Source organism: Ammospiza caudacuta, chromosome Z (genome assembly GCF_027887145.1).
Source record: "Ammospiza caudacuta isolate bAmmCau1 chromosome Z, bAmmCau1.pri, whole genome shotgun sequence".
Classification (NCBI taxonomy): Eukaryota; Metazoa; Chordata; class Aves; order Passeriformes; family Passerellidae; genus Ammospiza; species Ammospiza caudacuta.
In genome coordinates, this window is record NC_080632.1 from 75,729,447 (window position 1) to 75,743,377 (window position 13,931).

Consider the following 13,931-nt stretch of genomic DNA (forward strand, 5'->3'; position numbering starts at 1 on the left):
GGCTTTTACTTTGAAATCAAATTAAGCTCAATTTCATTAGTTAATCTTACCAAATGAATAAGCATCTTACAGAAGCTGTGAAAATTATTTCAACACTTTGCAATGATCCTCTTACTGTGTGCATACAGCCATAACCATATATGAATAAATAAAATTATGTGTGCACATTATAACATACAAAACACATGCAGGAAAACAAAACCTAATCACTTTTGCCATCAACACAGAATATGAAAGCACACGGTGTTATCATGAGCTGTAAATACCTCTGCTTAACAATGGACAGATAATACCATAGAGCTGTGAAAGTGTTTGGAATCAGAATCCAACTGTGTCTCACTGTACTAAGACTTCCAGTCACAGTTTACCTGTGTCAAATAAATATCGAAGCTCTGGGCAAACGGCCTCATAGAGGCCAAGTAGCGAACAATCAAACATGCATCTTCATAGTCCACAGTATCAGAATTCATCCTGAAATAAATTCCATGTGTTAATCAGGATATGTTCACCAAAAAATTATTTAAATCATCAAATGCATGGCTAATAAAGAAGAAAGTGGTACAGAAGCATACTTTAATGTGCTGAACTGAGATGGAGCAGTTTTAATGATGCTGCGAAGAAACTTTTTGCGACTTTCTGCTCTATGCATGATTTGTCCTGTGGTCTCAACATCTTTTGCATGATGAGTTCCTTCAGATGAATCCTCATCCTTCTGAGATTTAATTGCTTTTTCTGTCTCCATAGTTGTATCACGGAACCACTGAGCTACATAAAACTTCCGAGAAAACTGGAGAAATAGAGCAGGATGAACAGAAAACAAAACAAACAGAGCCAGAAAAAGAAAATTAACAGATTTATAATGAAATTCAGGGAATCTAATGCATCAACATTATTTTGGAAAACACAATCAACAGTATATGTTAGGGTGACAATTTAACTGAAGCACTAATACATATAATAAAAAATAATTGTCTTCAGTACGTGCTACTGAAATGATTTATATACATTCCTGATGAAAGAAAGCTGAAATTTACCACTAATGATGCATCAATTTCTGTGTTCTCATCCAGATAATCTAGTAAAGCCTTCTGCAGCTGTTGAATTTCATCATCCCCTCCTGAAACCTGTTAGAAGTAGAAAGATAAACAAGAATATTATATATATAAACAAGAATATTATAAACAAGAATATTGCACAGTCATAATTACCATCTGAAAATCTACATGTCCACATATAAAATACATTGAAGTCAGTTGCATGCATAATTGTACAGCATTACTAATTATTTAACCAATTAGTTATAAAGCAGAAAAATATTAAGACCAGAATGAGACTGGTTTTAAAACAGACTGACTGAATTGGTTAGTTTTTTTTTTCTGTGATCTTGCACAAGGACCCTCCATCACAGAAAAATAAAAGAGGGCGAAAACCAAAAAACACCTTTATTTCCTCAATATTACACTGAAACACCGTGATCCTAGCAATTGCTGATGTTACAGAAGAAAAGAGTTGAAAGCATGCCTACAAGACATATAATACTGAATAGGTTTATATATACATATATATATATATATATATACATACATATATATATATATATATATATATATATATATATATATATATATATATATATATATATATATAAAACCACCCTGATGTGCAAATTGTGAGTAGAAATTCTGGCCTTTGACAAACCTGAAATTCTGTAGATAACTGGCTTAGTATAAGGGGTGCTTAATAATTAACTGCCTAACTACTGTTGAACAAATAAAAATCCCAGAAAAAACAAAAAGAAACTTTGAATCCTTTAAAAAATAATATTCAATAATCAAATGAAAGTAGAAGAATAATTTTTGGCTTTAAATTCTCCAGTCAGAAAAAAAAATTTCTTCGTCAGCTATGAACCTTCTAACTTAAAACCATCTTCAGTTCTGTACTAACAGCATCAACTGAGAATCTTGACATGTATGCAGCATGTAACATAGCTTGCAAACATCAGCAAGCAGAGAAAAGTAACATTAACAAGTCCAAAACATCTGTGTATCAAGAGATAAACCAATGAAAAGCATGCACAAGTGTTCAAATAAACTGGACAAACTATTTCTAAAAAAAAAATTATGTTTGAAAATGTCAAAGAGAATAGATTTTCCTCTAAAACTTATTCCTATGAATCATGGGTCCAAACCACAGCAGGGAGCACTATATGCATTTAGCAATCATTGACTAATATTGTGGTAATGATATCAGAACGCAGAAGAAAATCTCCAACAGAAGTATTCAATTTAGCAGGGAAGAAAAATCTGTAGAGGTCTGAGTTGATTTCTGAATAATTAGATTATAATTTAAGTTTCTGACGACAACAGCAAATGGATTTTCTTATTTTCTTGCCATTTGATTGGAAAGGGAAGATCAGCTGTATTGTACACATTGTTCTTCTCTTACAAATTTATAAGTAACACAACAGTCTACTCTGATTGATAGCACTGTGCAGAACACACTTTCCACAATTATGGATGGTACTGTCTACCTGCAGACATAAGGGTCAGTGAAGGAGGAGGGGGCGGAAATGCTCCAGGCACTGGAACTGAGATTCCACCTGCAGCCCCTGGAGGAGCCACAGCAGAGCTGCTGGGTGCCTCAGAGGAGCCTGAGGGAGACCTGTGGGAAGAGGGCCCTGCTCCCAGGCTGGAGCAGCCTGTCCCCGAAGGACTGCACCCCACTGAAGAGTGACCCAGTGTTTGAGGGGTGCTGCTGCCCATGGGATGCACTCACACTGCAGTAATCTGCAGGGAGCTGCTGTCCATGAGATGGAGCCATGCTGGAGAAGTTCATGGAGAACTGAATCCCACAGGAGGGACCCCACGGTGCAGCAAGAGAAGCCCCAGGTGATGAACTGGTTTATATTGATAAACTCCCATTCCCTGTCTCCTTGCACTGTTGGGGAGGAGGTAGACAGAAGGAGGGAATAGAGTGCAAAGGCATTTCTAAGAGTTTGTTTTACTTCTCATTATCCTGATCTGATTTTGCTAATAATAAATTCACTTCACATCTCTAAATTGAGCCTGTTTTGGCTCTGCTGGTATTTGGTGAGTGATCTATCCTGGTCCTTATCCCAACCCATGGACCCTTCCTTACATTTTCTCTCCTCTGGGCAGCTGCAGAGAGGAGAACACCAAAACACCCCCAAAACCTCAAATTATGCCACGTAAAAACTAGCCCTGCAAGACTAATAGATTAACTCTCTAAAGTACATATTTGAGTGCCAGAAGCTCAGGTTCCTCTTTGCAATAGCAAATGCAGGTTCACGTGTATTTTTAAGGCCCCTTAAGATAGAATCCAACTGTTACTCCATTATGTCTTCAGTATCGTCACAAGAAAACTAACAACTATATTAATTAATTTATAGGAACACTACAGAAATGGTACCGTCAAGACATGAGTTAACAAATCTGATACCTATAAATTGTGTATATTTGATTCAGAAACCTAAACAGTGAATTAAGACTGATTCTCCGTAACGTCAATTTTTCAAGTATATTTACAAATGTCAAAGATTTGAACGGATAGATCTCCATCCAGCTGTCATGGATGTCTCACACACCTGTTTGAGGATTCTGGCTAAAGAGCCTTGATCCATTTTGCTAGTGACTGCATCTTTCCTCAGTCTTGCTGCTACAGTTCCAAGATAGTCAAGTGATGCAACTCTTAATGCCATTTCTGTGGATTTGTTACTGAACTGGTGAACCTAAGAAAAGCAGAATAGACATTTAAAAATAAATATTTATTTATGCCACAGAGATTCTTCTCACAAAAGATTGCTTTACCTTATTAAAATTTCCACCTACCTTCCATATTGCATAAAATTATATAATTTACTGTTACATCACACATACATTACTTTATATAAATATTTCTTTTTTATTGGGTGTCTCTTGCTCTACAAATATATCTGTCAGAGTTTTTTTAAATGCATTTTTTCATTACACACACTGGACAACTAGCACAGCGTATCTCCAACATCAGAGATTTTAAGCACCATAATGCTATCTCCTTATTATTCACACAAATATAAAGCTACATTTTACCAAGCACAAGACCATACAATACTTTTTCAAGAAGCAGCTCAAATTACTGTATTAATTAGATTACAATACTGAAGAGCAACACTCAAAAAACACACTAACAAACATTCCCATTCTGTAAATGTCATAAGCATTTGCTGTAGTTGTAAAAAACCAAATACTGAGTTGTTTTCTGCTTCTGCACTAAGGGAATAGTCCAGAGGAGATACTTAATACATAAAATTACAGCTGTTAGGCTGACTTTACTACAAATAAATACATGCACTTATAAGATGCTATGAAATGACATTTTTTAATGTTGAAATGGTAATCAAATAGTGAAACTAGACTTCCAAGAGAAACTATACACACTATTTTTAACAAGTTCTATATGACTGATCCTCTAAACAAAATTCTATTATTTATGTATTGGATAGTAATGTTACACGCAAGGAAATCCTTATATGCTGCATGTGTGTCAACAATCAGAAAGCATTCCTACAGTAGTAGTGTTTATTTAGCAGAAACAAACAAGTCTTCTTCATTGTAATAAGAAATAAATTAATGTAGTTAAAAACAAGAATCCCTTACCAATAGCCTTCCTAGTAAACTAAGTAGCAACTCTGCAGCTGGCCATTCTGGTTTATTGACTGTTGAAAGAAGATCTTGAATAAAGTTCTCGAACAGTGGCCTGTAATCTTCCTCCCCTTGTTTACTGCCACACCTGTTAACAGGAAAATGCTTTTTGTAAGCAAATTTAACAGCCATATAAAGTTTTTTATTCTGATATAAACAGAAATAATTCTATGTTTAATCAGAAAAACCAGCTTTATGCAATTCCAAGAAAACAAATCTGAAATACCAGCAGAAAATTTGTTTTATTTGTTTGTACAGAAATAGCTTCAACAGTTATCCCTCCAAGTTGCACTGGAAATAAAGCATCTAATCCATGACAGCAGAATTTTGTTGCTAAGATTTTTATTTTTAGCTGTATTAAGTCTGTATTAACTTGGACAGACAAAGTAGGTAGAATTATAAAAATGAAGCTAGAGTAGGATATTTAAGAGTTGGTGTGCTTATATTCTTTAAGCTTGGTTTCATTTATCTCATAGTGAAGCACATCTCAGTATTATGCTTCACAAAGGTTACAATCAGAATGCTAAAAGAACACTAGCCAAATAACCAACAAACCAAACCAACAATAAAAAGCCACCAAAAGTTAACATACCTGATACTTTTTGACTTCTATATATCATCCCTAAGTTTAACATCAGAGGCATGCAATTGCTAGATGGCTTATTAAATAGCTTTTCAGCTTTAGGTGAAAAAGTGTAATTAATTCAATACAAACCTAAAGACTTGTTCTTTGAAATCCTATAGTTAATTCAAGTACATTTTTCATTCATTTTCAAGCTATTGACACTCTTAACTTTAGCTCAGTGGAAATAATTTCTGGATTTTTATATCTGATGACCAAATCAGCATGACTTCACCTCTTAAGTATTTGCTCAGCCTTCTCTTCCAGGCTTCAGGTATGTTAGAAACCCATAATAAAGGAATTCTACATGAACTGTGAGACAGCTTCTTAAATATATCAAGAACACTGCAGAATTTCTCTTCTGTAAACATTTTTGTCCAGGCAAGAGGCTCTCTTTGGCATTTATAAAGTTATATTATTATAAATAACTTTATGAATAGGCATTTATCACTGTTCAGTGGCCAGGTTTCAAAGTATTCATTTGGAGCTGGATTTATCAACATAATTAAGAGTGCAACAGTATACTTACTTCTTAAGAAAAATAGAAAGGAAATTTTGTGCTGTCCTCATGGCTGTTTCATATGAGTTAGTAATAAGCACATCTTGATCCACCTAAAAATAACAAGACACATTTGTCTATTATCTCAGCATAGATCTATGATTTCCAGATCAGCATTTCTTATGCATCAGAAAATTACAATGCTTGATTACTACAACACTGTAGTAATGTAGTATACCTATGAACACATATAAATAATTTTTGCACACATGCATGAAAAAAGGCTTTTCAAAATATCTTACTTTCTTGTTTGATTCTTCCTCCGAATTAGAATCCTTGTCTGCTGATGGTAAGTGCACCACACACTGAATAAGTTGCAGAACTAGTGCTGTTACCATCTGAATGTACATAGGCTCTCCATCAGTGTCACTGCTGTTTAACCTGTTAACAACAAAAGACAGTTTTAACACTAAAAGGACAAAAAGGACAAAACACAAGAAAAATTTTTGCTCCTAAGAAGCATCTTTCAAAAATTATTTGAAAGATAGATATTTCACTGCTAGAATTCCACATTCAAGACATTAATCTATTAATTTGCTTCTTTTTATGCAGTGTAACATTTAACCTAACAAAACCAGTAAGTATTGTTCTTGCACAGAAGAGGTGAACTGAAACAGCACACAGTTCACTGGCTGAAACGGCTACAGGAATATTTAATAAAACAAACATCTACTTGCTAAAATGCTTAATAATAAGCTCATTACGTATAACATCATGTTTGCTCCAACACAACAAAACACAGCAAACTGTTGCTGTAATAATTTTTCTGCAGTATTTAATGTATGTGAAATGTATGTGACTTTCAGAAAAGAGGAAATAATGACCATGACTTAGAGTGACTTTTACAAGGGCTACACCTACAATAATCTGCAGCAGCATTGCATACTACAAACTTCAGCAGGCAACTATCTTAAGTTGATAAGAAGACCATGTTTCTCCCTGATGTAACCTCAAAAATAGTATGAGTTTACTGTCCATACACACACCAACACCATCTTATTGCTACACTTAACAACATCAAAAGGTGGTAAACCCTGATGTATGAGATGATATGGGTATGAAACTGATTCCCTTTGTGAAAAGAGAGCTCTGAGTGTATCCTCAAAGCAATTCAGTCAAAATTTTCCTACAAAGATTTAGCAATGATGAAATTATGTAACTCCATACAAACAGAATTAAAGAATTGACCCACAAAAAATAATCCTCAACACACACTAATATTACACCCATTCACGTTTTAAGTCAGAAAAATAATGTTTCAATTATGTTTGTAAATAGACACTAAAGTGATAGCATAAAATCAAGTAATTATTACAAGATATTTGTTGAACAATTTGTTTTGAAATCTCAACTTGCAAAAATTTACAAAATCATAAATGCTATAGTCTACAAGTTATTATTTACATCAGAAGTTACCTGAAGTTTCTCAAACTCCTCTTGCTAGTTGGTAGCCGTGCAAGTGAAGTGAAAATTTCTTCTAATATTAGCTGTCTGTGTTTTTCATACCGGGAGAAGACCTATTTAATAGTTACACGATTATTAGACACTGATTTATTGTTACATAAAATATAGCTTTTTTAACATATTGTAAATAATTATATGACAGCATACACTTCACATGACTCTTCAATAAATTACAATACACCTTATTGTTAATGAGTTGCTTTCTCAATGCAAGTATTTCCTTAAAATATATATAAAAACTTTTCCAAATAGAGAATTTAAAAAATCTTTATATAACAGAAATGTGTAACAGTTTCTATTGAAAATATTTTTGTCAATGATATAACACACTATCAAGGAAAGTCAAACAGTATAATACTAAGTATTTGGACTTAGTATTTATTTCTCTAAGTACAAAGAACAACTCTGTTGTAACACACTTTACATGAACACATACTCTGTTGCAGAGTACATTTGAGAAAACAGTTTTACTTCATATGCCAGGCTTTAATGTTAATGCCTGATATGATATGTTCTTTCAATTTTCAGAATCAGAACTGTTGATTTTGCCTCCCTTTTTGTTTGGGCAGAATACCAAAGTATATTCTTACAATGATTAAAATCTCCCACTTGAACAAGGACATTTGTGTTCCACTACATTTTTCCTGAAATAATATTTTACCTATGCTGAGACTTTTTTTAGATAGTCACGTGTTCTGAGAAAAATAATTTGTTCTATTATATAGAAATACCATACTAGTTCTATGACTTATTGCACAAGTTCAAATCTGAACACAGGAAATAATGAAAACCACACAGCTAGGATTAAAGTTTTTTTAAAAAAGACATTTCTTAAAATAAAAAAGGGACAGGTAAGAGGAAGGAGTTTGTGTTTACACTTTAACTGACAATCAAAATTAAGAAGCCTCTTGCTTGAAGTAGGCAATTTCTTTCTATACAGTACTCTGCAAATAGGAGCAGCTCAGGTAGATACAACACTATTTCCATATTGATATCAAACTGTAAAACCATGCAAGAATAGCATTAATTCTACAGTCCAATTCTCTACCAGACACAAAATACAATCTACGTAAATGCCCTAAGAAATCTCAGCAGGACAGGCACAAGAACCCACAAATTAGAAAGTACTTACTGCAGTCACTAATTTGATGGCACATAACTGTAGCTCACTGACATTTTCTACAAAGAAAGGTGTTATTCCCATCGATGACACCTATCAATGGATAGAAGTTATTTTAAGTATATAGGACTAACAAACTGGTACTCAGGCAGTTTCACGAGTTGGTTATTTATTCAGCAAGTAAGGCATTTAACAATTACTTCATATTATTTCCAAATAAAGTTATTAAATTAAGGCACAGGTCTTATGAGGCGTGGCTGAGGGGGTATCAGGCTGTGTGGAGAAGAGGAGGCTCCACGGCAGACCTTATAGTCCTCTACAACACCCTGAAAGGAGTGCGTAGCCAGGTGAGGCTGGTGTGTTCTCCCAGCTAACAAGGGACAAGACAAAGGAAAGGGGCCATGAGTTGTGCCAGGGATGGTATAGATTGGATTTTAAGTGCCCATGGAAGCAGTTCAGCCAACATCCCCATAGATATTTGAAAGACATGTAGATAGAATATTCAAGGACATGGTTTTAGTGGTGCACTTGGCAGTTCAGACTTGATGTTCTTAAGGATCTTTTCCAGTGTAGATGATTCTACTCTATACCTCCAAACAAGCAGGTTAAACTTTTCTTAAATGCAAAAGAGAAGATGCAAATGACACACTACACAACAAACTAGCCACTCTGATGTTAAGAATTCAAGAGCTTGTACTCATTTCAAACTTCCCCGAGACAATTACACTTCACATTTACTTTAGGAAAAGCAAAGCTAACATTTTTGGATAGGAATTCTGAAAAAAACCTACCTGAAGAATAGTTGTATCAGTGAGAAGCTGTATCTCCAGCAACTCTGACAAGCTGCTGACAATGTCACAAACTTTGTTATACAACATCACTATAACTCTTTGCTTGTGGGTGGAACACTTGGCACGTTTTGCTTTTGAACTTAAAACACCACCTAGAAAATAAAACACATATTCATTAACAATTTCAGTGTTTCAAATACTGGAAAGATGATCTTCCTCACAAAATGCCCCCAAAACAACTGCATGATTACAGCTTTGCAAAAGCAGTTTAGAAAAACTACTCAGTAGCATCAGCTTAAAAGCAGGAATTTCACATGATAAATATTTTTCATAATTACTCTAAGTGCTGGACCTGTGATTTAAAAAAAGGATCTTGAAATTGGAGCCACGCACCTGTAGATGTGTCTATGAAAACAAATGGCTAGAAGCTAAATAGCTTTCCTTGAAACAAATCATTATATACATGGCTATACATGGCTAGTCGTATTACATATTACTATGAAATCACTTATTTCAACACATAATAACTACACATAAAAGTTGAACTTCAAACTTCTAAATACTTTAGCTACATTGACATTATTACAGTAAACCAAGGTGCTACATGACTAAGTTCTTCAGATGACACATTTCATTGATTTTTACTCTGTTTCCTCATTCTCAAGCTAACAGCGCATTAATTCAGGATATTGTATGGGATAAGAAAGGACTATTACTATAAAAGCTGCATACAAAAATTCTTATTTCAGAAAGTCATTTACATCATCATACAGTAGATGACTGACTTTTTATAGCTTTAAATATGGAAAGATTTCTTAGCATACTAACCACCATGAGGATCCACTCTATACACAGGATCATACTGAGGATACAGAGTGTTCTGCAAATGAAATTTTGTGTACTGAATAACTCTTTCTATTACATCCTCAATATATACAGCTTTAGGCATATTTGGTGATGTCATAATATTGATAGCAGTAAGACAAGCATCAGCAGATTTTGTCACTCTTTCCATAATAAGATCTCGCCATAATCTCTCCTCATCTTCAGTGTCATTATTCTGCAACAGGCAAGAAAAACAGGAGAGCATGAACAAGAAATCAAATTTTTATTCTGACCAAGTTAAAGAAAATAACATTACATTAATATGCTTACATAACATTCATGTATAAAATGTTGTATTTCTTTATGATACTAAAATAATTTATTTTTAAAATCAATATTTGTTTTTCAAGCAACAAGTTTATAATGTCTCTCTAAGCTACTTGTCTTCAAATTCCTATATTCTGTATTCTTCTGTTAAAACACAAAGAAGGTTTCTGTGTCTCATTGGGAAGCACTATGAGGGAAGACTGCTGCATACTCTATTTAAGACCAATGTACATTAAGCAAAATCTAATTCCTTCATCTGGTGTTTTCTTCAATAGTACCAGTTGCTGCTTTGATCCATTTGATTTCTGCCACTAGAGGGAATTCTTATACAAAAAGACTGTTGCAAGTCCATGAAATCTGTAAGTACACAACTTTTTCTGCTTCATGGACCAACATACCTACTATCAACCTCTTATCAAATATGTCCTTTTAGATTAGCTTAGGATACTGAGTCTCTCTATTACTATGTTTATATGAGGTACCAAAACAAACATAGATGAGGTTAAATATGAAAATCCAGCACTACTTAAATACTGTAATAACATTATTACAGCAAAGCTAGGTAGAATTTATCACAGCTTCTCTGGTACAGACAGAGCCTCCAGAGAAAAAGGGTCTTTACTACCTATATGATACCACATCTCAACACTGTTGGCGTTCCTTGTGAAGATCAGAGGTCGGTGAAACTGCAACAGCTTTTTGCCTTTGGGGTAAGAGAACTTGAACCAATAGAACAGTGCATTATATACATGATATAGATAATTAGAGAATCAACAAAAATTTGCAAATCAAGAGGTCGCTGAAAACTTCTCAGATACAATGGCTTTATGGAATTTGCTACATACACAAATGACACCTTAAGGGAAAAAAAAGTGTTTTCCCTAATTATCATGGAAAGGAAATGAATATTAAAGCATCCTCTGCCTGTGAAAAATACACTGACATGGAGGTAAGATATTTTCACTGCACTGGAGAAGTAGCAACCTTAAATCTTAGGAGAGACTTTCTTTGCTACAATTATTTGAATAATTTTTAATAGTTTTAAGAAAATCTAAAACTAGGGTTTTTTTTTGTTTTTTTTTTAAAGTTTCTTTTTTTTTTTTAATCCAAGTTTGCCTCTGAATTGCAAGCACTGGACAATTTAATTAACTTCTAAATAATTTTGAATTTTACTTCAAAAAACTAAAATAAAAATGTCACTTTAAAATCATTAACATAAAGACTTCATCACAATGCAGTAGACCAGGTAAACCAGTACTTCCTTTTTATGTATTTTTTGTATTGCCCAATACATTCAGAACCATATATTGAAGCTTTGAAACCCCTACAAACTATCTAGATAAAAGTATATAGGTACCAATAATGTGTCTGGTTTTCATCTGCAAGTTCAAATTCTTCCTTTCTGATATAAACTACTACTCTCTTATTTCTACAGATGAGGAGGTTTTTTCTTTAAAACTCAATTCTAATCTTGCTGCAATATTGCATTGAATAGAAAGTGTATAAATAAATACATTAAATATGAAACATGGAACATCAGCCTCATAAAACCTCAAAATCTTTGAGCAGTTTTAGGTATAACTAGGAAAAAAAATCCATCCTAAAATACTAAACTTCCTATTAATTTTATTTATGTTGACATTGTCACTTTGTAGTGTAAGAACACTTAAATCTTAAACTTCCTCCTTAATGCTCAGGAGAAAGATAGACTCTATATGAAAACTCCAGTATCTCTTCCATTTTGTAAGGATGTTTTATGGACACATAACAAAGAAATGTCCAACAATGCAAATTACATTAGAATTACCATGAATATTTCAAGATGACTATGATATCTATAATTAAACAAAAGAAAATACAGTTGCTCCCAATACAGTTAGTTGCCACTGCTACAGTAAAACATAGTAATGACAACTATGAAAATGTAAGTGACAACTATGAAAAATCACAATTAATTGAATTTTGCATGAAGTATCAAAATTTGGCACATTTTTATCACAGACATTATATCAGCCCTTTCACACACACAGAGTATTTGAATCTATCACTAAATAGGACTCAAATGAAGAAAACTATTCTGCACAATGGAGTGAAATTATGAAATTTCAAACTCACGTGGTTAAGCAAAGTAGAAAGCTTGGATCCATCTTGAATATTCTTTTCCAAAATATTCAGAACTTTTACTGTTTTATCCGTTGAGAGCTAAAACAAATAAGAAACATGTCAATCAACTGCAGGAATAGAAATTATTACAAATTGCTGAAAAGAACATTGAGGAATGAAGGACAGAGCTTGTACAATCTGAATTGTTTCAACTGTAAGGGATTTGGCATAAGGAAAACGCAGATACTATCATGGAAACAGACAAAATATATTCTAGGACTGCAATTAAACTGCATTTTCAACTAGCAAAATCCACAGAAACAAATTTTTAAATTGCGTGTCACTAATGTTGTGTAGTTACTTGCTTCTAGAAATAGAAATTTACCAAATCCATGTGCGATCTAAATTCTAACTGACCATATAGAGCTTTATTAGGAGAAAATCCATACTGCATGATCAAGCAGAAATTACTTCCCTGATACTTGAAAGATAATAAAAGGGAAACATATTCTTAATACCATTGTTAACTTCAAAGAAGTAGCATGTTGAAAAAAGTAAACTTACTAATCTTCCATACAAGTCTGATTAAATAATTTGTGGAATATGTTAACCTTGTAGAGAGCCAGTTTCTCACATCTGGATACTATTCACCATTGGAAGCAACAAAATATTGATTTTATATAGATATGTATGTATGCGTATGTATGTGTGAAAAACATGGAACAGAGTGAGAATGATCAGGAAAGAGAAATGATCACACCACCCACAAACTACAAAGGAAGGTAGGGAGATTGAAGGAAAATCCAGGAGGAATACTGAAAGTTTGGAATAGTCCGGAGTAATGATAACAATACAGTTTCACACACACTCCACAAACCTAAGTGGTCAAGAGCAGGAAAAGAGTTTAATATTAAACTGCCCAAAGCCAAGAGCTCCAGGAAGATAAAAGGAAATTTTATCTTTAATTTATTTAATTTAAAATTTATCAAGTTTGCACCAACAAAAGTTCCTCTAGCTGACTGAGGAAGAGCAGGACACAGAGGAGGACCTTTCAGCAAAAATGTCTCAGCTTCAGAAAGAGTAACAGATAGATGTTGCAACTATCTAAACACTTCAGCTAAGTGAGCAGAAGCTCAGCTGTTCTGGTCCATGTGCCTTTGAGGAGGGTGGAATGTCATTACAGAAAAAGTAAGTTTTTTTATATTAATGAATACTTTATGTTCCAAAAAAGTTAGATTATGAAGAGGTACCTTGTCCATAATGCCCATTGCCTTGATTTTTGCAGATTCACTACCCAACTCACTAAGTTGATGTTTGCCCAGTAGCAATTCCTGTGGAATCTCATCATCATCACCTTAAAAAAAAGAAAAAGTAAAAAATTAACAGTCTTATTTCTCATAAAACTTCTAGGAAATCAGTA

At 33.7% G+C, this 13,931-nt stretch overlaps 1 protein-coding gene across 5 annotated transcripts in view; it reads right to left on the bottom strand.

Moving 5' to 3' along the window:
* The window catches only part of NIPBL (NIPBL cohesin loading factor), a 149,845-nt gene that overhangs the window by 22,384 nt on the left and 113,530 nt on the right, over positions 1-13,931 (bottom strand). For all 5 annotated transcript variants that reach the window (XM_058824244.1, XM_058824243.1, XM_058824247.1 and 2 more), the window contains 13 exons: positions 13,762-13,865; positions 12,524-12,610; positions 10,085-10,316; positions 9,257-9,408; positions 8,478-8,558; positions 7,298-7,398; positions 6,124-6,262; positions 5,852-5,934; positions 4,656-4,788; positions 3,605-3,748; positions 1,035-1,124; positions 573-787; positions 369-471 (listed from right to left, as the gene is read on the bottom strand). In XM_058824244.1, coding sequence (XP_058680227.1) covers positions 369-471; positions 573-787; positions 1,035-1,124; positions 3,605-3,748; positions 4,656-4,788; positions 5,852-5,934; positions 6,124-6,262; positions 7,298-7,398; positions 8,478-8,558; positions 9,257-9,408; positions 10,085-10,316; positions 12,524-12,610; positions 13,762-13,865 — 1,664 coding nt within the window. The remainder of the gene's footprint in view (positions 1-368; positions 472-572; positions 788-1,034; positions 1,125-3,604; positions 3,749-4,655; positions 4,789-5,851; positions 5,935-6,123; positions 6,263-7,297; positions 7,399-8,477; positions 8,559-9,256; positions 9,409-10,084; positions 10,317-12,523; positions 12,611-13,761; positions 13,866-13,931) is intronic.